General features: G+C 49.7%; 1 protein-coding gene across 4 annotated transcripts in view; it reads right to left on the bottom strand.

Moving 5' to 3' along the window:
• The window catches only part of MGLL (monoglyceride lipase), a 103,465-nt gene extending 92,820 nt beyond the window's left edge, over window positions 1-10,645 (bottom strand). For 2 of the 4 annotated variants that reach the window (XM_059940529.1, XM_059940530.1), the window contains exons 1-2: window positions 9,718-10,217; window positions 9,102-9,246 (exon numbers count right to left, since the gene is read on the bottom strand). In XM_059940529.1, the coding sequence (XP_059796512.1) occupies window positions 9,102-9,246; window positions 9,718-9,727 (155 nt within the window). In that variant the 5' untranslated portion in view covers window positions 9,728-10,217. Of the gene's footprint in view, window positions 1-9,101; window positions 9,247-9,717; window positions 10,218-10,460 lie in introns of those variants that run through there. The other 2 variants (XM_059940528.1, XM_059940527.1) reach the window with 2 other exon arrangements.
• Window positions 10,646-23,689: the final 13,044 nt, after the last annotated feature.

Below are 23,689 nucleotides of genomic sequence, written 5' to 3'. Positions count from 1 at the left end.
TATGAGATGCAAAACACACCAGAGTTACATAAAATACAAAACCCTCTGGGAACTTGCTGGAAGGTCTAATTGAGGGTACCTTGTCTAGAGTCACTCAGAGGCAGAAATAAAATTGCAACACTGGTTTCCCAAATCTCAGCACAAAAATCTTTTCCACTGTTGAATGTGATAGATTCAACAATGGCCACAAACTATCCTCCCCTCACCTTGCTCCGTGGATGCGTCCCCACCGCCTCCGGCTGACTGACTTCGACATTTGCAAACTCGACACAAGCAGAGACTTGGAAAGCACGTTGTTGCTCACGAAACACTGCCACCCTAACGGCCTGGGAAAGGAGGACAGGGGATGTGGGGAAGAACAGCCGTGCTCCCGCCAACAGCCTGCCAGGGCCAGACACTTGAGACCAGCAGCCCCCCGCCAGCCGCCAGCCCTGCGCAGAGACACATGGAGAGCCCAGCCAAGACTAGCACAAGGACTGCCCAGCTGAGCCCAGCACAGGGCACCAACCCAGAGAATTCCTGATGCACCGACCCCCTGCCACTCCAGACGCGGCAGGTGCCAGGACGGCCCTTGTAGCACAAGCTCATTCTGTAGCACAAGCATCTCCACACACCCGGGCCCGCAATCGGGACCAAAGGAGAAACACACGGCAAGGACTGAAGCCACTGAAGATGGGACTCTGAGAAGCGGGTGGGTCTGTCTGCACGGGCCCCCAGCCTCCCTCCCTAAGAGTCGTTTGGTCCTCCAGCCAGTCAAGAGTGACACCTCAAACACTGTCACAGAGGTCTCATGTGACATTAAAAGAAAGTATCTAATTTGCTAACTATGTGTTATCTCAAAAAGAATTTCACCACCAACGGCTTCCCCATGACTTTGTAAACTAAGCATCTACAGAAGTTTATCATGGAGTTTGAAATCTCACTGAAATGGAACTGAGTTTTAACTGTTAAGGAAAAAAAAAGTAAAAACCTGGAGTCTGGGGAAAGCACACAGCCTGCAACATGGGGAGAGAGGTCAAGGTGGAGTTTATAAAGGTTGCTGCTTTGCCTCTGGTTCTATGTGACTGATGCCGGCCAGGAAGGTGGAGGGGAGTAAGGAAGGGTGGTGAGTAACAGACATGCCCACGGTCCCCAGAGCTCACCAGCCAGACGGTGGAGGCAAAGAGGACACACATCTCATTACTGGGTGCCAGGCGCTGACCACCCACTGATGTCTAACCGTATAACCACCTGGGGGAAAGGTGAGAAGACCGACACACTGGTCCAGGGACGGCCCCCACCCCGTCCGTGTGGACTCAGGCTGGTCCTGGGGCCTGGCTGCACGGCCTTCGCCATTCTCCGCTGCACCATCCGGCCGTGCACACACCGCTACAAGAGTGACTGAACGGGAAGAACAGAGCGGAGCTCCTGAAGTGTCTAAAGGCAGCGCTTCCTAAGCGGGGGCCTTTCATCTCTAATCCAGCCGCCGTGGACAGCCTGGGGGAAACTGGCCTGCTTTGACCAGGAGAGCCTGCAGCTTCCTCCCTGCCTTCCAGCTCCTTCTCTCGCCATTCTTTCTCCCACCCTCCCCCGACTCCACTCGGGGCCCCTACCTCCTCTGATTCTTCTCCTTTGTTCCCAGAGGCCTCCTGGGCTCCTCTTCCCACCTCTGGGTCTAAGTCCGTCTCCTGCATCCTCCTGAGGTCCGTCTACCCCTGCTCCTCAGGCCCCCCTGGGCACCGCATAGGTGCCCACACACTCTTCACCACTGAAAACAGAACCACCAGAACAGAGGCATGGGAGATGATTCCTTTGGTGGGGGCAGGGGGCGGGGAGAAGGGTGGCAATCAGGACCTCTCTAAGCCGGGCCCCAAGCCAGACATTTGTTTAAACGCTTACTGGGAAGGGCTGATCTGTGCTTTAAACCCACAAGAGGAAGGTGTGGGAGCAGCTTCTGAGAGACGGGATGGGGTGGAAGAACTCCGGGATTGCCCTCTGGCCCTGCCAGCCCCCCGTGACCGTGCTCACCCTCTGAGCCACCTCCCCCGCACATGATGAGCTTGCACAGAGTGCTGGGGTCACGGGCCGCCCCGACCTTGACAGTCTAGGGGAGTCTGTGACCCACCGTCCTTTCTGGGAAACGGCATATACTCGCACATCATGATGGCAACAGGTCCGCAGACTCCACGCCCTAAACCCTCCACCAGCCGCGGGAAGCCCCCAGGGAGGACGCATTGCCCAAACCCTCCTTCTGTTCTGCCCCTCCTCTTCCTCCCTCCTCCCCACTTCTTTCCAGAAGGTTAATGAGAAGAGCTCCTTTGAACCTTTCTGAGGAAAGTGAGAAGCTTTCCACCCCTGCATACCAGAGAGCCTGCCGAACGCCAGAGCAGAGCCTGATGGCCAGCAAAGTGCGGGAGGGACGCCTGCCGCGAGACGCAACAACGTGACACAGAGCAAGCTCCTCTGGCGGCCCTCCTCCCTGCACCCCCCCTGGGAGTGGACCAGGCCCTCGATACAGAGAAAACGTCACCCCCAGTCCCATTCGATGGCCACCACTGCCTCCCCACCCCCACCCCAGTGAACAAGTCTTGTGAAGTGAAAGCACCTCCTCCAACAAGAGACTCGGCTGACCCTTAATATGGGACAAGGGTCATCCTGTAATCTCAGCTGCAAAGATTCGCACCACTAAGGACCGTTTCCCCATTGACACAATAACCCATGTTTGGCTGGCACTGGGGGACAAAGTGCGCCTGGGATCAGCATCTCTACCTAAAAGGTGCCAAGAGACAAACAATGGTGAACATGGCTCTCGTTCAGGAAGCAGCTTATTTTGCTATTTTTTTTCTTCAACTCCACTGCAAACAAAGCCAGACTTGTATCTGCAGAACATTCTTATAGCAACTGGAAAAAATTATCCCTTAACGTAGCTGTTGTAAAAATCAACTGCAAGAATAGCAGCGGCCTTTCCTCTCGCCATCAAAAGATCTTTGCTGTTTGAAGAATCTTTAAAAAAAAAAAAAAAGCCCAGAAGAGATGCCCTATTTAAAAATAAGGCAGTTTGCTGTGCTGTAAGAAAGGCAGAAGCACCAGGAGGAGGACCAACGGCTCCTCACAAGAGGAAGGAACTTTTGGAAATTCTTAAAATAGGCAAGAGAAATCTGAAGTAGTACTGGAAGGCAGTGATCTGATTAAAAATAATGTCCTTGCTATAAAACGCATAGTAAAGTCCATTTTCTCAGTGTCTACGTAGGAATTTCATGAGCCAACACATATAAGTCAAAGGTGGTTTTTGATTCCTCAGCGTGGGGAGAAGATGGAAGACAGGATTCCTTTCCTACCTTCATGCAATCAACCGCTCCCGCGTTAGCATTTCACTGGTGATGCCCGCAGTGTGGTTCGTTTTGCGGCCCCGATACCGCTCTCTCCTCCATTTTTCCTACTGGCTTATCAGGGATGCTCCAGCAAGGTGTCCCACAGCGCCTGGAGCGCCACATGTCCTCACTGTCAGAGAGCAGCCCCGGGTCTTCAGAGCGGAGCAATCTAAAGGTGTTCCCTGTGCGCTGTCACCCAGGGAGACACCTGGGAGCGCCCCCCGCCACCATCACCACCACACACGGTCAGTCCCCTGCAACTTGAGGTGCCACTACCACGCCTGACTCAGCCCCCTTCACCTGCCACCTGGATGATGGCAAACACCTCCAGCCAGCTGGCTGTCCAAGTCACAAGCCTGACTGCACCACTTCCTGGCCTAACACCTTTCCATGGCTCCCCACCCCTTGAGGCTCAAGTTCAAGCCTGCAGCTTGGCCTTCTGGATCCTGGGCGCCTGGCCCCACCCATCCACCTTTCTAGCTTCACTTGGTTCCCTGCCCTGCACGCCCTTCTCACAGGTGCAGTACCGCTCAAGGGCGCTGGCTGGAAGGGTGAGGAGGAGCTGAAATTCAGCCCACGCTCTGCTCACCAAACCTCACACCTGTGAGGCCACGTCTATCTGGATGGGCTCCTTTGTCTAACTGGCACCAAGGTGTTGTGTGGCCAGCAGTGGTCCCGTCTCCAGGTACCTGCCCCTTGTACAATAACTATGCCCACCGCTTCCTGAAACACAGCGGCCTTTGCTCCTCTCTCCCCACCCTGGTGCCCAGCTCTGTCTGGGACACGCAGGCTTCAATAAACCAGGGTCTGCTAAGCGACTTCTTGGGTGGCAGCATGGCTACGGCTAAGCGGGAAGAGTGGACACGCATGGAGCTGAGCCCTCAGGGCCTGCCTCCCTGCAGAGGCTCTGGGGAGCCCGAGAGCTATCCCAGACCCTCACAATCGGGGGAAGGTCCAAGGGGCTGGGCTGGGAGATAGATGCGTGGCGGTCCTCGCACCCTTGGAGACCAAGAGAATGGAGTTCAGAGTGGCTACTTTTAGGGACAGTGAAAGGATGTGATTTGCTTGGCCCTGGGGATGTACCAACCAAAGGTAAGGTAACGCCTAGCCACACAGGCGGCAGAAGTTCAGAGGGGGTGGGGTCATGAGGGCTGCAGGGGCCCACAGAGAGGAAGAAACACTCCAAGAAACACAGACCCCGGGGAACGTTGCCCAGGACACTGAACCCACACCGTGAGCAGCGGGGAGAAAGGCACCAAGTAACTGACACACAACCTAATTGGAAAGCCTAAGGCGGAGGAGAGGACGGGCAGATGCCAATCTGATCTAAGGGAACAGAATTTCCAGAGGGCGGGCGGTCGAAATCAAGTCCAACCAGGTGATGGAGACTCTGCCTCTCCGTGGTCTGGACCAGGTTGGCCGGGAGGGGCCCAGCTCCTGGAGTCACAGATGCCACACCCAAGTGGTTGGTGGCTGATGGAAGGACATCATGAGGGTGGCAGGAAGGAAGGACGTTCTCTAGCATTTAACTACATCCCAGCTTCAGGGAATGGCTTCTTCTCCAGGTAAATATGCATAGGTGGGAGGAAGTGCCCTAAGACGTCATCGCCCGAAACTCCAGACACAGACTGCGAAGGCCTCGTGGAGAAAGGGAGCAAAGTGACCCAGGAAAGGGTAGGGCAGGGGTAGGGGATGTCAGCTGAGCCCCGCTCTGGGGAATGGGAACAAAGAGGGGAGGAGGAGTCTTGGCTTGTTGATTCTAGATCCACCGACAACAGCCACGGCTCTGAGAACACAGGGAGGTTCCGGAAACGACGCCACGCCACCCTCCTTAGTCCAGCCCCTGCCATGGGCCCCACTCCCAGCACCCTGTCACCAAGAGGAAAGTCCTGACAACCACACCGGCTGAGAATGCGAGGGGGCAGCTTGGATGGGAGGAGCCGGGGAGGGGAGAGGAGGCGTCCACGGCGGCCAGTGGCCACGGGGTCACTGGAGAAAGGCCAGCTCCTGAGTGGAGGCAAGAAAAGAGAAGCGGGCAAAGCCACGCAGCCTGGAGAAGGGGCTCCGGGGCTCAGGTTGGGAGGCCCCTGCAAAGGTAGGGGCTCTGGAGCGTCCACTGAGGAGTCACCCAGGCATCTGCATCAGGCCATCGGCCCGTGGAGGGACAGTGCTCTTTGAAACGGCCCCCTGGGCACACTGGCTGTTATCACCACAGAAGCTGGAGGAGAGCCTGGTCAGTTCCTCAGCGTCGGGCGGGGGTGGGGTGCTCCCCAGAGACAGCACACTCAGCACGGGGGGAGCCCCTGCTCGAAGGGGCATCCGGGCATTTATTCCACAAGTGTCTACTTCACACCGGCCTTGCGGACGGACAGATGGGCATGGCCGGCCCATGCCGGGAACTCACCGCCCAGAAGGTCGCCGCTGTGCGATCGCACAATTACGGCGAGCTCTCTAGCCGCCCTGGCCCAGCAGAACCAAGCGGGGGCCTCTTTGGAGGCAAGTCATCAAACTGAGTATTGTTTCAGGCCCCCACCCCCGCCCCGGCCCCCCAACGACGTTGCCCCGTCATTCATCCCGTGGGGCAGGATGGCTAAGTAATATTCAGAAGTTAATTCAAAGTTGCCCTTGAAGTGGACTGAGGGCCCCGTGGTGGACTGAATCCAAAGGGGTGAAATACTATCCAAGGGCACGAGAGACCACAGAGCAACTCAAGCCTCACCTCGGCTAGTCTCCACTACCCTGAAAACACCATCAGTGGAAACTTGCTGAAGAACCAGTATTTTACAATTCCAAAGTACCGAGTCTTGATCAGGCAGCCAGCCCCCAGGGCATCAGAAGATTCTGTTTCAGAATGGATCATATTTTAATCTATTTCCCACTTTTAATATATTATGAAGAAACAATTAGGGAGGATTAATTATTCTATTATTCTTTACCATAAGAAGTGACCTTCACCCTAACAAAAAATGTAAGAATTTATCAGGAAGACAATACTTAGACGAAAGTCTGTCTTCCTTAGTAAGAGACTTGGAACCAGAGGAATGTGGACAAAATGCAGTTGGACCAGCTTTAAAAGAGGGAAAATAATGATAACATCTGCCTCACAGGTTGATGTGAAGATAAAATGGGATCATGCCTAAGAGACTAGTCCAGACTCCAGAACACACGATACTCGATTAATATGAGATAATTCTGCTACACCTGAAGTACAACGTTTGTTGTTACCGTAAATACTACCAGATGACCACGAATCTGCCTTGGCGTTACCAAGCGTAGGCTTTAAGCCTCTGGTTCATAATGATTAAAGACTGAGCCTCCGGCCTGCTCTGTTAAAAACAGCATTGAGTTTGGACGCACACGTGGTAACAGCGATCCCAGGAATCGCCTTCCTCTTTCCCAGGGCCCAGTGTGAGGAGGCCAGTGTTTGTAGACACACAATTTGTTTCCATCAGCAGGTTAAGCCAGTTTCCCAGTGCGGCTGATGCCCATGACCCTGTGTCGCTCTGAGCCGCCTGCAGAGCTGGTCTGGGAACCCAGCAAATCCTCCAGGGGCTGAATGTTCGTTCTGGCAGGTGTTCTGAACAGGCCCAACTTGTTGACCAGAAATCCAACCCATCCCAGTGCCAACTAACAGAGACAGGCACCGACCCCTCTGTTGGACACTGTCTGTAAGACAGTGGCTTCTGAGGTCCCAAGGGCCTCTGCGGGAAAGATTTTTTAAAAGGAGCAGAGAAAAGGGACATTTGCTGGTGTTTTCCCCACTGATTAGAGCAGACAAGACTCTGAGCTGACTGGGGGAAAGACCGTGGAGGACACTCCCTGGAGGGGAAAGGCGGAGGCCAGCGGTCCCCTCCCGCTCCTCGAGGCAGCAGTGCTGACAGGAAGCGGCAGAGCTGACCCAGAGCAGCAAGAGGGCAGGGCTGCCACACTGCTATCTGCCAGAGCAGCTGGGCTCAGCTTCTCCGACAGGGACACGCTCCCTCACCAGTCGGCACAGACCTCTGCCCTGAGGCCCCCGCTGCGTCCTCACCACTCGGCCTGCCCTGACCCCTCCCCCAGGACGCCAGGATGCGGCATCTGTCACCGCGGGGGCCTCCAGGACTTTCCAACTGGTCAGGGCCGGTGGGGATATGTTTTAAGGACCCCCTGACAGAGGGAGTTTATTGACCTGCATCATCTCAGGGGGTGGAGGCTGGGCAGGTAGGCGGGCGGCTTCTCTTCCAAAGCCCAGGGCCCAGCTGCCTCAACCATCCACCCCCGTTCTTATTCCCATCAGCGTCCGCTGCAAGGTAAACACTGACCCCAAGAGACTGTCGGTTTAAACAACTGGGAGTGGCGGTCTGCCATCTCTAACGAGAGGTCCCCACAGTGCGACTCGGGGTGGAGACTGTGAAGACCACTCTCAGCCCAAGTAAGGGCAGCCATCGGCTTTCGCCCACCCACTCAGCACCGCCCCGCCCCATCTGAGGACCGCAGGGTCTCCCTTCCACCGACCTCGAGCGAGGACAACCTCCCCACTTAACCAGGAAAGCCCCCAAAGTCTGAGACTCAAACATCACAAACTTAGCTCCCAATTCTTTGTCCTTTTTTTGTATATTGATCAAATAATGCACTACATACCACGAAGTTGTTAGAAATTAAACCAAGAGTGTGCACTTGTACTGCCACTTAAGTCAGAATGGAGAATTAATGATAACGCTTGACAACCCCACCTCCCCGTCTGACACACATGCATATACACACACACTCTCTCCTCTAGAGGAAATCTTTAAGAAGGAGATGGCCAGACCTGTAGGAACTCTTAACTGCCCATTACAATAGCCGGTTTATATGGCTGCCCTGAAGCTATGATTTTAAACCAGGTCTTTAAAGTCCGTATCTCTGCTTTTGTTTTTTAATGTGCAGCTACCTGGATTATACACACCTTGTTGAAAATGTAGGAGGAATTTTGTACCTGCAGTAGGGTTGGGTGATGACTGAAACATAAAGGGAGACATAATCCTATAATCCACACCACACCATACATGTCCCCTAGGAGACAAAAGGCCTGTGAAACAGGTAACATGTCCACGGAACAGAAAATGTTCACTTGTCACTAGGCCAATTGGTTACCGCAAATAACTTCTTTCCCTGAACAACACAAACAAGCAGGGTTTTCCCTATTTCGTACAAGAGGAGGGAAGCAGGAGACCAGCTGTCTTACTGTGTGCAGTCCCAACGCCTGTTTCTAATAGCAAGACAAATCCTTGATGGAAAATGTACAAAGTAATTGAGCTGGCAAGAAATCAGAAGGAAACACCCAGACCCCTTTCTTTCTGTTACATATGTATGACACCTTCTGAAGCTCATACTCAAACAGGAAAAGAGAACAAAAGTTACTATATATACATTATTTTGATTTTCTTATCTGATTAGGTGGTTTTCTATAATTGTTCGGTTGGATTTTAAAGGAATGCCTGTACAACAGGAAATCAACTCCAGTACAAAAAATAAAGTCATGTGGAATTTTTGAAAACTGCCATACGGTAGAATCCGTATCCTAGTTGTTATAATGAAAATAGAACGCCTGCTTCTTAATTTTAAAAAAAGATGATGTATAAATCTCAGTTCTGTTAGCCCGCTGTACCTGGTATTAAAATGGCATGTGAAGTTGGTCATGGAGAAAGTGGCCGCACAGGAGCTGCACACAAAGGGGGAGGGGGGCACGAACCCCCCCAGGGCACATCCGGATAGCTCTCGGGGGAGACTTACCTGGGTGTGCCCGAGGGTTTCCAGTACCGGCAGAAGAGGTACTGTCCGTCGGCGTTGACCAGGTGAGGGAGGTCCTGGTACGGAACACTCTGCGGGGTCCGCCTGGGAGAACTTTCCTCCGGCATTCTGAAAGGATCTTCAGGTCCTGGGAAAGAAGAAGCACACATTCCAAAGTCAGGGATATGGCAAAACACATAGAGATCAGGAAGGAAACCTTGTTCAGAGTCAGTAACAATTTTTTAAAGCAGGTTAAAAACAAAAAACAAAAAACCTCCATTTCAAAGATTTTTTAAAATACATATATATTTCTTAAGACTGAAAAATCCCATTTGTTCTTAAGAAAAATGCTCACTTTATTTTTTAAGTGCCTCATTACAGCTTTTTCCCCCTTCCCATCTGTGTTTATTTTAAATCATTTCAGGAAACTTCATCTTAAAGACTATTTTAGCTGTAATCAAGTGGAAATTATAGTCAGCTCTGTGGGTATAAAGACCCAGCTGCAAAAGACCCATCTATCTTAAAATCCCCAAGGAAGTTTCAAAGGGGCGCGATAATGAGGTGGATGATAGTCCGATTAATTTCTCCTGTCTGAAATTCCAAGGATGCCATGACAAACCTGTTTCCATCACGTCCTGGCTTTTGCGGTCCACAACCACACAGCCTTGACAGTTAGAGCCAGGCAAACACGGGCTGTTCCCTCATCTCTGCGGTCACAGGGCGGCCTGCACAGCGCCCCACGCCCCTGCTTCCCACCTCGCGCCCTGGCTCCCAGATGCCGCCTGGGCTTGAAGGGTGCGGCGCCCTCTCAGCTCTCCGGGGCCGCCCTCCCTCCGCGGGGCGGGCAGCGGGCGCCTGCGAGCCTCCACTACTAGTTCACCATCACTTTTCCTAAACAAACCACTGAGGCGGGGTGAAGGGGTGCCGGGAGCCCGGCGCCCACTGCCCGGGAAGCCAGGGAACCAGCTCCGCGCTCCCAGGCCCCCGCACACGCACACATGCGGGTCCCCGAGGAAAGTCACCCGGGCTCCCGACAAACTTTGTTCCCCTCCCGTCTCCACCAGCGCGGGCAGCACAGCCCCGCGCTGTCTCTGGAGGTGCCGCCAGCTGCTCTGCTCGCGGACGGGCACGGGGACACGGAGTTGACGGGTCCAAGTTGGTTCGGGGCTGCTGCTGGGGAGCGGGGCGCGCGCGCACCGATGTACACACAGACACGCGCGCACTCGTGCACACGCGCGCAGGGGCGCGGGAGCCCACGCCGAGCCCGGACGCGGGGACGCGGGAACGCGGGAGCGCGGGGACCCGGGGCTGCCCCACCCGGGGACGGCGTGGCAGCCGGGGGCGGGGACGGGAGGCAGTTACCGGGGCCACGAGCGCCGCTGTCGCGTCCCCGAGCGCGGTCCTCCTCTGTGGCGGGCCAGGGCCAGAGAGCTGCGCGCCGCCGGCTCCGAGGAGACAGGGCGCGGCGTCCGCGCCGCCACTTATCCCGGCTCTCGGCGGGGGCGGCCGGAGGGGGTGGGAACGCGAGAGGCGGCGCCGGGCCCACGTGTGCGGCCGGCGGACCCGCCACGCGCTCCTCCCCGCCGGCCGCGCCCCGGGGTGGCCGCCGGGGACTGTCACTCCCCGAACGGAGACGGCTCTCGGGAGCCTCCGCGGCGGGAGGACACGCCACACCCACGCGCGCACACACCACGCGCGCACACCCACCCGCGCACACACACCCGCAGAGACACATGCAGGGACACACATGCACACAGACCTCCCCACAGACACACACACGTGGGCACCACACATACACGCATGCAAACAACAAACCGCACGGACACACACTCAATACACAAAGACACATGCGATCCACAGAGACACACAAACCCACATAACACATAAAAAGGAACAGAGAGGCACTCAGACACAGACACCCCATGCAGACAGAGACACACACACATCACACACACACACCACACAGACACACACACAGAAAGCTGGGGGGTTGGGGGAGGACGTGCACAATCGCCAAGAGGTAGGGTAGAGGCAGACAAGTGCAGGCCTTGCCCCAGAAACCCTCCCGGGGCGCCTAACAAGACCCCTGGGAACAGGGAGTTCTGAACAGCGTCCAGTGCAGCTGGCAGTGTAGCTGGGGCACAGGGACAGCACTGGATCAGAGTCTAGACCACCTGGGCTCAGCATTAGCACCTCCAATTTGCCTGTGGGGCTTCGTCTCCTCACCTGCAACCCACGACTGACAATACCTCTGTCCCTGAGTGACAGGTGCCCCTGCTCACACTGACCTCGGAAGGCCTTCGCGTCCTTCCTTCTTTCACAAACAACTTTACACCATAGCAGTGTTGAAAAGAACCACTGTCCTCCAGAAACTCCCATCTCAGGGTCACACGTCTTAAGGGGGGAGTCCCACCCAGGCTGCTTAAGGCCTGTGCTCTAAATTAAGAAATACAACGAGGGAAGCCGTTGAGAAGCCGCTTGGGGGTAAGCGCTGCGGAGAGGGGTGGCTAAGTGACAGGACCCAGGCACGGCCAGTCTGGAGCGGCCGTCTCGGAGCAGAGAGCCCGGAGGCGGAGGCTGGCACGCTGCGAGCACCTGCATTAGAATTTATTCAAGAAGTGGCCACTGGGGTCCAATGGATGTTGTGGGGGACCCAAAGCCCACCAAGTCCCCTGTATGCAGCTTTCAGATTTTCCCAGCTCCAGCATCTCATGATTTTGAATACACACTGTGAAAGTTTGGGGGACAGTTTTCAGCAAAACCCCAGTGGAAGTGGTGCTTAAGAGCCTGAAGAGTCTCTCCTAGTTTGGTTACCAATGTAAACGACAGCACGGGGGTTGGTCAGCGCCCACACTGGGAGTTAAGAGAGTGGGATTGTGCTGTTCTGTATCTGGCTTTTTTTTTTAATTAAACTTTTTATTCTGAGAAAATTGTAGACTCGATTATTCAATTATATAAATGTAGATTCAATTCAGAAATAATACAGAGAGATGCCATGTACCCTTTAATCCAGAGGTAACATCTTGCAAAACTATATAGGGCCATGTCACAACTGGGATATGGATGTTGACATAACCTTCCAACCCCACAAAGATCCCTCATGTTGCCCTCTTTTAGTCACACCCTCTGCTCTCCCACCCCCACTCTCCCCACACCCCCTGGTAACCACTAAGATGTTCTCCATCTCTAAACTTTTGTAACTTCAAGAAGTTGTATAAACTGAATTGCACAGTGTGTAGCCTTTTAGGATTCGCTTTTTTCTTTCAGCATTTCCAGGTTGTCACGTAGTATCCTATGGTATGGACGTACCACATGGTTTAACAGTTCACCAGGTGAAAGACGTCTGCATTGTTTTCAGTGTGTGGCTACTATGAATGAAACTTCCGTAAACATTCATCTGCAGGTTTTTGCATTTCTCTGGGATAAATGCCCTGGAGTACAATTGCTGGGCCCTATGGAAACTGCATGTTTAGTTTTTTAAGAGACTGCCAAAATGTATTTCCGAGTGGTTGTCCCATTTCATTTTCCCACCAGAAATGTATGAGAGATCCAGTTTCTCATCATCCTCGTCCGCATTTACTGTTGTCACTGTTTCTTTGTTTTCGTTTTGCCATCCTGTTAGATATGTAGTGGTATCTCATTGTGATTTTAATTTTCATTTGTCTAATGGCTCATGTTGAGTATTTTTTATGTACTTATTTGCCATCTGTATATCCAATTTACTGGATGCCTCTTCACGGCTTTTGACCATTTTCTAATTGGATTTTTTTTAAGTTCCTATTTGTTTTAGTTTTTGTTTTTACTGTGAGTCCTGAGAGTTCTTTCTATAGTTTAGATATTAATCATTTGTTGGATATGATTTGCAAATATTTTCTCCCATTTGTAGCTTGTCTTTTCATCTTGTTAATGTGGTCTTTTGCAAAGCAAAAGTTTTCAATTTTTATGATAACAATTTATCAATTTTTCACCTTATGGAGTTTGCCTTTGGTGTCAAGTCTAAGAACTCTTTACCTAGTACTACATCTGAAGATTTTCTCCTATGTTTTTCTCTTTATATTTTACATTTCAGCCTCTGATCTAGTCTAAGTTAACTGTTATATAAGGTGTGAGACTTAGATCAGTTTTGTTTTTTGTGTTTTTTGTCTGTTGATGTCCAATTGCTCCAGTTTGCTGAAAAGGCTTCCCCCGCCTTCCACTGAATTGCCCAACTTGTTAGATCTGTTTCTGGATTCTCTATTCTGTTCATTGATCTATGTGTCTATTTCTTCATCAGTACCTCACTGTCTTCATTATTGCAGCAATCTAATGAATCTTAAAATTGGATAAACTGATTCCTCCCACTTTATGCTTATTTTATACATTTTTAGCTATTCTAGTTCCTTCACCTTTCAATATAAATTTTAGAATAATCTTGTCTATATCTATAAAAAGTCTTGGTAGGATTTTGATAGGAACTGTGTTAAACATGTACATCAATTTGCTGATGACATGTTTTTACTATGTTGATTCTTCTTGGTATGTCACTCCATCTATTTAGGTCTTCTCTGAGTTCTCTCAGTGTCGTATAGTTTTTAGTATACATGTTTTATACATGTTTTGTCAGATTTACATCTTTTTTCAAATAATTGTAAATGTCATGTATTTTTAACCTCAGTTTCCATGTATTCACTTCCAGTGCATGGAAAAGACAACTAATTTTTGTAGGTTCATCTTGTATCCTCTGACCTTGCTGAACTCACTTAGTAGGAGGGTGTTTATTGTTGTTGTTTGTTTTTGTAGCTTCCTTGGGATTTTCCATATAGACTATCATTATATTTGGAGTGAGTCTCTTGTAGGCAACGTATAGTTGGTTCATTTTAAAAAATTAATTCTGCCAATCTCTGTCTTTTAATTGGTATATTTAGAACATTTACTGTAACGACTGTTAAGTTAGGGCTTAAGTCCACCATTTTACTTGTTTTCTGTTATTTCTTTTTCCTTTTTCTGTTTTCTTTTTCTTGCCTTCCTGTGGGTTACTGGAACAGGATCTTTTTATAATTCTATACATTTTTATTTATCTGTACTGTGCTTGAGTGTATTTCTTTGTACAGACTTTTAGTGGTTGCTCTAGTGTTGCATATGTATATAGCATATATATATTGCATGTATATTACACATATATACATATATGTGCACATATATCATGGTTCACTGATGTCATTTTACCAGTTCTAGTGAACTGTAAAAACCTAGCATCTCCTTATGTCCCTTCACTCTCCCCCATTTATACTACATTTGTCAAATATTTCCTCTGTGTACTTTGAGAACCACATCAGACTGTGTTATAATTTTTGCTTTGACCATCAGATATAGTTTAGAAAACTCGAGAGGAAAAATAAAACCTATTTTATTTCCATGTATTTTTGCTCACCATGTTCTTTCTTCCTTCCTGGTATTCCAAGGATCATTTTATCATTTTCTTTCTGTTTAGAGAACTTACTTCAGCCATTTTTTGAAGATAGGTCTGCTGGAAAAAAATTCTCTTTATTTTCCTTCATTTGAGAATGTCTTGATTTCCCCTTCATTCCTGAAGGATATGTTTGCTGGATATAGGATTCTGGTTAATAGTTCTTTTCTTTCAGCACTTGAAACAGGTTTTGCCACTCTCTTCTGGCCTCACGGAATCTGAAGAGATATCCACTGTCATTCAAATTGTTTTTCTCTTACAGGCAACATGTCATTTCTCTCTTGCTGCTTTCAAGGTTTTTCTTTGACTTTAGTTATCAGAACTTTGACGATGGTGTGTCTTAGCATGGATTTCTTAGAGTATACACCATCTGAGGTTTGCTCACCTTCTTGGAGTCACAGCTTTATGTCTCTTGCCAAATCTAAGACATTTTCAGCCATTATTTCTTCTGTTCCTTTTTCAGCCCCACCATCTTTTCTCCTCTCTCTTTGGGACTCTGAGGATACGAATGTTAGATCTTCCATTATATTCCCATAGGTCCCTGAGGGTCTGCTCACTTTTTTCCAGTCTGTTTCCTCTCTGTTGTCCAGACTGGGTAATTTCTAGTGTCCTATCCTCCAGTTCACTGATTCTTTCCTCTGTCACCTCCATTCTGCCTTTGAACCCATCTCTTGGGCTTTTTATTTCAGGTGGTGCATGTATGTGCCCATCTGCCAGCCCCTCTACCATGCCCACCTCCAAAAACTCCAATCCTAAGGTTTCTGGTCTATTTTACTGGGTTGGAACATAAAGGAGGGGGAGTAGGTGTTGATGGTGGGGTGACATGTAATTCTAGACATTTTGAGTTCTCTGGGACATCCGAGGAGGGGCCTGATGGGCAGTAGCAGGTGCAGAATGAGACTCAGACATTTGGAAATAATTGGTAATTGAGGTCATGAGAATGGAGTAACTTGTCCAGGAAATGTGGAGGAGGGGGAGAAGGAGGAGGGGGAGGGGAAGGAGGAGGGGGGGGGAAGGAGGAGGGGGAAGAGGGAGGATGGGAGAGGGGGAGGGGGTGGAGAGTTTGCAAAGGTGATGGAGACAGAGGAAGATGATCTGGAGGGTGTGATCTCACAGAATCCAAAGGTACAGCATATGGTAAGAAAAAAGGACCAACAGAGTCTAATACTACTGTCCAGAAGTCAATCAAGAGGACTGAGGTGTGCACAACAGATTTGATGACAAGGAGGTCACATGTGACCTTGGAGAGAACCCAGTTCATGGTTAATCAGGGCAGAAGACAGCCCGAACTACATTATGAAGTGAGTGGAAAAGGAGTGAGGCAGCGAGTGGAGACAACCGTCTCAGGATATTTTCTGTGAAGAAGGGGCAGAAGAGCACAGTGGTGAAGTCGATGGGTTTGGGGGCCCGACAGGCTGGATGCAGAGCCCAGCTGTGCTGACTTCAGCGACATGATCTTGGGCGGGTGGTTTACCCTCTTCGTGCCTCTACAAAGTGAGAATAATTACGATTACTTTCTAGTTCACAGGGCTGAAGAGAACAGCGCAGGTCAAGTACTTAGCACAGCGCCTGGTACAATAAAACCTCACGATTTCTAAGTTAAGGTAATATATGTGCATGTGTTAAAAATGCCAGCGAGAACCAAAAAGTTATCAGTGAATGTTGAGTCTCCTTCCCACTCCTGTCCCCAGAGGTAACCGCCCTGCAGGTTCTCGAGTGACCTTCCAGACACACTCTGAGGTCTGAGGAGAGTGGGAAATGCCGGAAACATCTAGGAGGAGGAAGGGAGGAAGTAAGATGCAAGGGCACCAAATGGGAGTGAGAGTAACTGAATTTCTAGTGGCTCCTTAAAGAGGCAGGACCAACTGCTGGGCGTGGGTGTGGAGGACAGGGCCCGAGAAACTGCTCCTCAGCAGGTGTCAAGGTCTGCGGCATGAACGGCCCCGTGAAGGGCCACTCAGTCCCCACGCCGTCCGCGTCTGTGACTGTGCAGCTCTTCCCATGGAGAGACGGAGTCCAGCCCCCCTGTCTTGGATCTGGACCGGCTCCGCGACGTGCTCTGGCCAGTAGAACGTGGTGAAGTGCTGCCGTGCCCCCTCTAAGCCTGCTCCAAGCCACCGCAGGAGGCCTGCCGTGCTTCCTCGCCCTTCCCTCTGCTGTGTCAACCCGCCGGGACGGCTCGGCGGAGCCACAGCCAAGGCGCAGGGAGGATGAGCGTGCGGAGGAAACAGAGGCTCCGCAGCTCACAAGCAGCCGGCCCAGGAGCAGCTGGGCCCTGCTCACCCGCAGCTGCCCACGGCGCCTGAGGCAGCCTGGCCGGGACCAACATCCATCGCCACTGCCTGAGTCCAGCCCGCAGAATCCTAAGCTGAATAGATGGCGGCTGTTTGATGCCCTAAGTCCTGGGGTGCCTCGTGACACAGCAGGTCCCCCATTACACGTGCCTTCTTCCACACTCAGAGATTCCTTTCTCCGGCATCACTGCGGGACCTGGGAGGTGGGATTCAACAGTTCCAAGTCTAAACATTTTCTAAAATCACTGAAAATTTGGATGGAGGAAGGAAAAGGGAACACTGTACTGTATACACTATCTACAAAAAAGAATTTACAGATGACAGAACAAACAGGTTAATAGGATGTACCCAAAGCTGTAACTAAAAAGGTCATTAAAAAAAAAAATCCTAGGGTTGCTATGACAGGGTATATTGATTCTGTTGTTCTGTCGTATTGAAATGTGTTTAAAAATTTTCTAACATCATTTCTGCCTCGGCCCCCTTTATTTTTCCCATGAAGTCTTAAGTTCCTTCTTCATCAATTCTTCCTGCATAGGACACTCGGGGCCACTAACGGCCATGGTTGAGAAAGGGCTGCTGGGTGTTAGATGCACGTGGAAGTCCTAAGGCGTGTGTGGGTGCAGAAAAACTCCTGAGGTCACTCAGCCTCCACTGACTCTTCCCGAGGACACGGCTGTCAGCGTCACTGAGGGTGGTTACACCAGCAGGGCGGCGTGGCGCTCAAGGCACGTCCCTGCCTTTCCTTGACCACTGAGAGTTGCGCAGGAAAGACAAAACAGTGGAATTTTAATCCTTTTAGTGTGGTTCCCACAGCAGTTACATCCACTGGAGTCAAAACAGGGGGTTAAATTAACAGGGGGAATTTGACAGCTGAGGAAACTGCACTGCCTTTCCTTGGCCACGGCCGACACGTGGGGAGGCAGAAGCAGCCCCTGAACCCCATCTGTCCGCACCCCATGTCCTTTCCTATCCTACAGACTGGCATGTGGGCCGAGGTTTCTGGGGAGGATGGATGCAGGTGTTCACAGGCAGGGGTTAAGTGCCACTCAGCTGCATCATGGGAAAATCCCCTTCAGTCCCCTATATCTTTCTGAGGAAAACTCTTCGTTAGGTTTTTACGCATCCGTAAAGGCTCACTCATCTCCCTTTCTGATAAAGGCAACCACGCGTCCCTAGAAGTTAACCACTTGGCTTTGTCTTCATTCATTTATTTGTAGGGTTGCCTTAAATTTGTGGCGAGAGTTCATTTTCTATTTAAAGAAACCTTTAAAATAAATGAAGTTTAACACCACTTGATGTAAAGAAAGACAGTGAAGCAAATACAGAGCACGTGGTCCACAGACACGGCGAAGCTACAGTGTCAGTGGTGTGGCCGTAAGTGAGTCGGGGACGCGCAGGGAGGAGCCCCGGGGTGGAGGCGCTCTGCCGCTACCTGCCGACAGCACGTCCTGGTTCAGGCTCCTTCCACGCCAGCCTGAGACCTTGCTGCCGGGCTTCAGCCTCCTGTGGGTCAGAATAACGGTCGGCACAGAGGGTCTCCAAGGTCATTCTCAGAAAGTCATCTGTGGAGGGCTATTTTTGCTATGTATTTAAGCACCAGGGCCAGGCCTACTGGGAAAGGCCATTAAGTCCAATCAAATCCACAAAGATGAAAATGCAGGTTCCCACCCACATGCCACCCCCTTTAAATGCATTTGGCAAGCCCAGAATGTCAGCAATTTGTAACCGGGCCCAATCACTGTAATGAGATTTGCACTCAGCGGTAGAGGAGAAATGCTTCCACTGACTAATCTGGTTAATGGAGCAGTTAAAGTTATACACGCTGAAAAATATTCCGTCAGGGTCACTCTAAGTACAAGTAAAACGGACTCTGCTAGCAAGTAACAGTGGCGGGTCACACACATCTATTTTTATTTAAAAAATGTTTTTTCAACTTCTCTTGAAATAGATGCCACTGCCCTAGTGCTGAAGGTTGGCCTCTGAAGGCAAATGAGGTCGTGGTTATGTTCAGGCAGGGAAAGTCCAATGACGGCTGAGTAACTGCAGAAAGTGCTGCATGCGTATGGACATTTCCAGACACTCTAGGCAAGTTTGGGGGGAGGCATGGTGTACAGCATTTCTAAACAACAGCATATTTTCTGGTCTGTTTTTATTTGGCTGATTTTGGTCAGAGAGGCTTGTTATGGGCATAGACCCTGGGGTCTTAATCAGCTCTTGGACTTTCAGGCTCTGTGCCCTTGAGCAAGTTACTTAGCCTCTCTGTGCCTCACTGTCCTCATCAGTAAAAGGGATGTGATAATATTATTTGCTTCACAGAATGGCTGTGAAGACTAAATGAACGGACACATTAAAATGCTGAGAACAAGGCTGGGCACACAGTAAATACTTTATGTGTGAGCTATATTATTTTATTATTATTATTACTATTTGTAAAACAGCATCAACTCTCCCCTCCAAATTGCCTTTGTGGGGCTTCCCTGGTGGCGCAGTGGTTGAGAATCTGCCTGCCAATGCAGGGGACGTGGGTTCGAGCCCTGGTCTGGGAAGATCCCACATGCCGCGGAGCAACTCGGCCCGTGAGCCACAATTACTGAGCCTGCGCGTCTGGAGCCTGTGCTCGGCAACGAGAGGCCGCGATAGTGAGAGGCCCGCACACCGCGATGAAGAGTGGCCCCCGCTTGCCACAACTAGAGAAAGCCCTCGCACAGAAACGAAGACCCAGCACAGCCATACCATACATACATACATACATAAATAAAAAAAAGAATGTAAGCAGACAAGAATAGCATTAAAAAATAAAAAATAATTTAAAAAAAAAACAAAAAAAACAAAAAATACAAATTGCCTTTGTGAATACCACACACCTGAGAACCTGTATCTTAGGAAATCGTGTTACCATATACAATGTTAAATGTACGTTTCCCTGTACGTCAAGCAAAACTGGTGAGCTTGAGGAAGGATTTTACAGCTGAAAGCTGTCCTAGACATCATCCATTATAAAGGCACCATTATGTAGATGAAACAACTGAGACCAGAGGGGTGAGGTGACTTGCCCAAGGTTGCACAGCAAGTTGGCGGTCAAGTACATACCAAGGGCCCGGGGCCCTCCTTTTGCATCTTGGGTACAATTTACATCATCTGCTTTCATTCCCAGTGGATTCTTAGTGTTTCAGGTATGAAAAACAATTGGAAACCAGGGATTATGATGCTTGGGGTCCCTCACCCACATGCTGCCACAGGCAGTGTCAGACTTTCCCCCCCTCATTTCCTTCAAATCCACAAGAGGTCTCTGTGGACATCTGTTTTCTCTGATTTGTTTTTTGACCACCAAACAACACTTTCTCTTTTCCAACAACAGCTATATTTCCTTTTAAGGAATTCTCCACCACTGTGTAAATTCTTGGGGCCACTGTCAATCAAAGTGTGTGCACCTCCCTCCAGCCAGGGGTTGGCCCAGGGCCCCAAGGAAGGCCACTGGAGGCTCCCTGACCCTTGCACAGAGTGACATAGGATGGAAGGTACACGCAGAGCTCGCTCACACCCATGTTTTCCGGACATGGTGGCTGGGGGGCGGGGGGGAGTTGGTTCCTGCTGCAGGATGCCTGGTGCACGTCATGGGCCCTGATCTGTGGCTCCCAAGCTTCCAGGCTCTGGTGCATCCTGTCAGGGATCCAACAGGGCTCCAATAAAGGTCCTTTTGGCTTAAGTCAGCCAGATTTGATTTCCGTTGCTTGCAATCAAAGAACTTTTTTTTCCATTCATTTATTTATTTACTTATTTATTTTTGGCTGCATTGGGTCTTTGTTGCTGAGCAGGGGCTACTCTTTGTTGCGATGTGCGGGCTTCTCATTGCGGTGGCTTCTCTTGTTGCGGAGCACCGGCTCTAGGCGCGCGGGCTTCAGTAGTTGTGGCACGCGGGCCCTGCAGTAGAAGTGCAGAGCCCTAACCACTGGACAGCCAGGGAAGTCCCTGGCCCCAGCTTCTAATACCATCACTTTGGGGGATAGACTGCAACATACAAACTTGGGGGGTGGTGTGGGGGACACATTTAGTCTGTGGCACCAAACAACCTCCAAAACACAGATACAGACATATTCCTAGGATTCCTGTCCCTTAATAAGATTGTCGAATGGCAAATGGAGATAGCCAACTCTGCATTTAGTTGAATTTTATTCACTTATTTTTTGAAGAACTAAAATGCAGATCCTAGGGAAGTCCCTGGCGGTCCAGTGGTTAGGACTCCGTGCTTTCACTGCCGGGGGCGTGGGTTCAATCCCTGGTCGGGGAACTAAGATCCTGCAAGTTGTGTGGTGCGGCCAATAAAATAAAATAAAATAAAATGCAGAGCCTAGAAGATTAGCCTCTTCACCTGCAGGAGACTTTGTGGAGACACCGTGCAAATAATCTTGTGTTTCTCCTAAGTCCCCAGGACCTCATCACCCAGGGGATGGAAATTAAGTCATGTATAGGGATGGTAATACATGATGACACCCATTACTTAGGCTCTGGGTTGATATTTTGTGTCTACAGGCCTATGTAACACTCACCACAACCTTGGAAGGAAGAGCTCTTATCATTAGCCCCATTTTACAGATAAGCAGGCTCAGCAGTTGTGGTGCACGGGCTTAGTTGCTCCACAGCACATGGGATCTTCCCGGACCAGGGCTCCAACCCATGTTCCCTGAATTGGCAGGCGGATTCTTAACCACTGCACCACCAGGGAAGTCCCCCATGTAATATTTTTAAATTTTTAGTAAAATTTCTGTTTTACTCATTGTCTACCTGAAATTCATAATGGAACTGTTTTGCATCCTGTATTTTTAATTGCTAAATCTGGCAACCCTAGTCTACCAGGATCCAGCTGTTAACCTCTCAACATCTAAAAGGGCTTGAAGCTTTTAAAACAAAGGGATTCATTAAGAAGAACCAAAAGAGCAGAATGAGTGGCTTAAATTAAGGGACATGAGTATGATTAATTATATTTTCAACCCTGATATGAATGTAGTCGAATCACCAATTTCTCTCCACAAAAGAGCAAGAACTAGAGGTGGCAGAGGGTTTAGTAAATAGTACTGGAAAATAAAGCTGAATTTCTACCTAATACCACACGAATTATAGACCCAAAAGTGAAAGACAGACTTTAAAAGAAAATACCAGAGAATGTCTTTGTTACCCTAGGTGTAGGGAAGGCATCTTAGAGTAAATTTTAAAAATACAAACCATTAAGACAAAAAAAAAAGAATTTGATTACATCAAAATTAAGGACTTCCTTTCGACAGAGGACACCAAGGACAAATAGGGGAAGACAAGGAAAAGGTGGAGATATTTACCAAAGACAAATTAGGGATTAATTTATACAAGGCACAAGGAACTCCTGAAAATCAACAAGAAAAAGTCAACTGACCTAATAGGGAAAAAGTGGGCAGAGAATATAAACAGGGGATTTACAGAAACAGAATACCAAAAAGCTAATAAGTGTATCGAAGAGATGCTCAAAATCATCAGTAATCAGAGAAATGCACAACTAAATAACATCGACACATCACTCTGTACAAGCCTGTGTCAGCCTGGCGACGAGAGAAGGCTGGGCTCAGGAAGGGGCTGCAGGAGAGCTGCACCCGGCTGGTGGGAGTGGACAGCCTGGCACCCCCGGCCGGCACCTCCCAGTCCCGTTCTCACACAGCTCCAGAGGGGCAGCACAACCCTTTGTGGGCAGCTGTCCATTCCCCCTGAGTGGCCGTTGCTGGGGCAGTGGGCCAATCACAGAAGGTCATATAGAATTCAAAGCAATGGCCAGACACACCCAAAGTAACAGAAGCGCCTGCAGAGCACTTAGTAAACAAAGTGAAAAACAGAAAGAAATCTATAACACACTTCCATCTATATGTACTTAAAAACATAGGCACCCCAAACATATTTTGCAATCATGAGCTATATATTCAGAAGAGAAAAGTTGTATTTGCTTGGAAGGAGAATCGGGAGAGGGATGCAGAGATACAGAAAATGATAAATGAGAAAAAAAAATAATAAAAATAATAAACAAAGAGCAAACAAAATAAGAAGTAAAGAAGAAAGAAGAAAAATGTAAATAAAATGAAAGAAGAAACAACCAAGCGTGATAAGTAGCATGAAATGAGGGGTATTCTCGGCCCAGCCCTCTACACCTGAAGTTCAAACACAAACATGTAAATAAATAAATAAGCAACCATGAGGGTCTACAGTCACTGTCGTCGGCCCCTTTGGGGCTCACTCCGAGGTACCCACTTCTCCGACCCTCAGGAGCCCTGGCCTCCCGGCTAGTGCTCAGTTCTGCCCAGCCTCTGGGCCTGCTGCCCTTTTCATGCAAACTGTCTCTGCATCTTGCAATGTGGACGCCCTGATTCCCACTGCTGAGAGGTGGTTCTTCCCTCCTTCTCCTGGGGAAATGCAATCACTCGCAGCGGGTGAACCCATTACTCGGCCCAGCCCCACTCTCTCTGACTCGTGGATCTGAGCTCCTCACATTCTGGGTCTTAAGCAGTGGGTCCTGACCAGAAGAGCAGAGTGCCACCAGAACTCCCCTCCTTTCCTGACATTCTCTGCAACCTCGGACAGGGGAGGGAGTTTCAGCATCTCTACTTGAAAATGTTCCTTACGTGGCTCTTAGGAACTTCACAGGTTGAAAAATGCTGATTTTTTTTTAAAAAACAAAACAAAACTGTAAGACAGGCTCTAAAATTAGCACATAGACAATTTAATTGTTTAGCCATAGAAGACTTGGTGAGATTGTATCTGTTTTGTTCATGTATTTCTAATTATGAACCAATAATGTGGAATAGAACTAATTTTATTATAACCACTAGTCTGCAATA

The sequence above is a fragment of the Balaenoptera ricei genome, chromosome 11, assembly GCF_028023285.1.
Source record: "Balaenoptera ricei isolate mBalRic1 chromosome 11, mBalRic1.hap2, whole genome shotgun sequence".
NCBI lineage: Eukaryota > Metazoa > Chordata > Mammalia > Artiodactyla > Balaenopteridae > Balaenoptera > Balaenoptera ricei.
The sequence above is the reverse complement of the archived record's forward strand: the minus strand, read 5'-3'. Positions and strand labels throughout refer to the sequence as shown.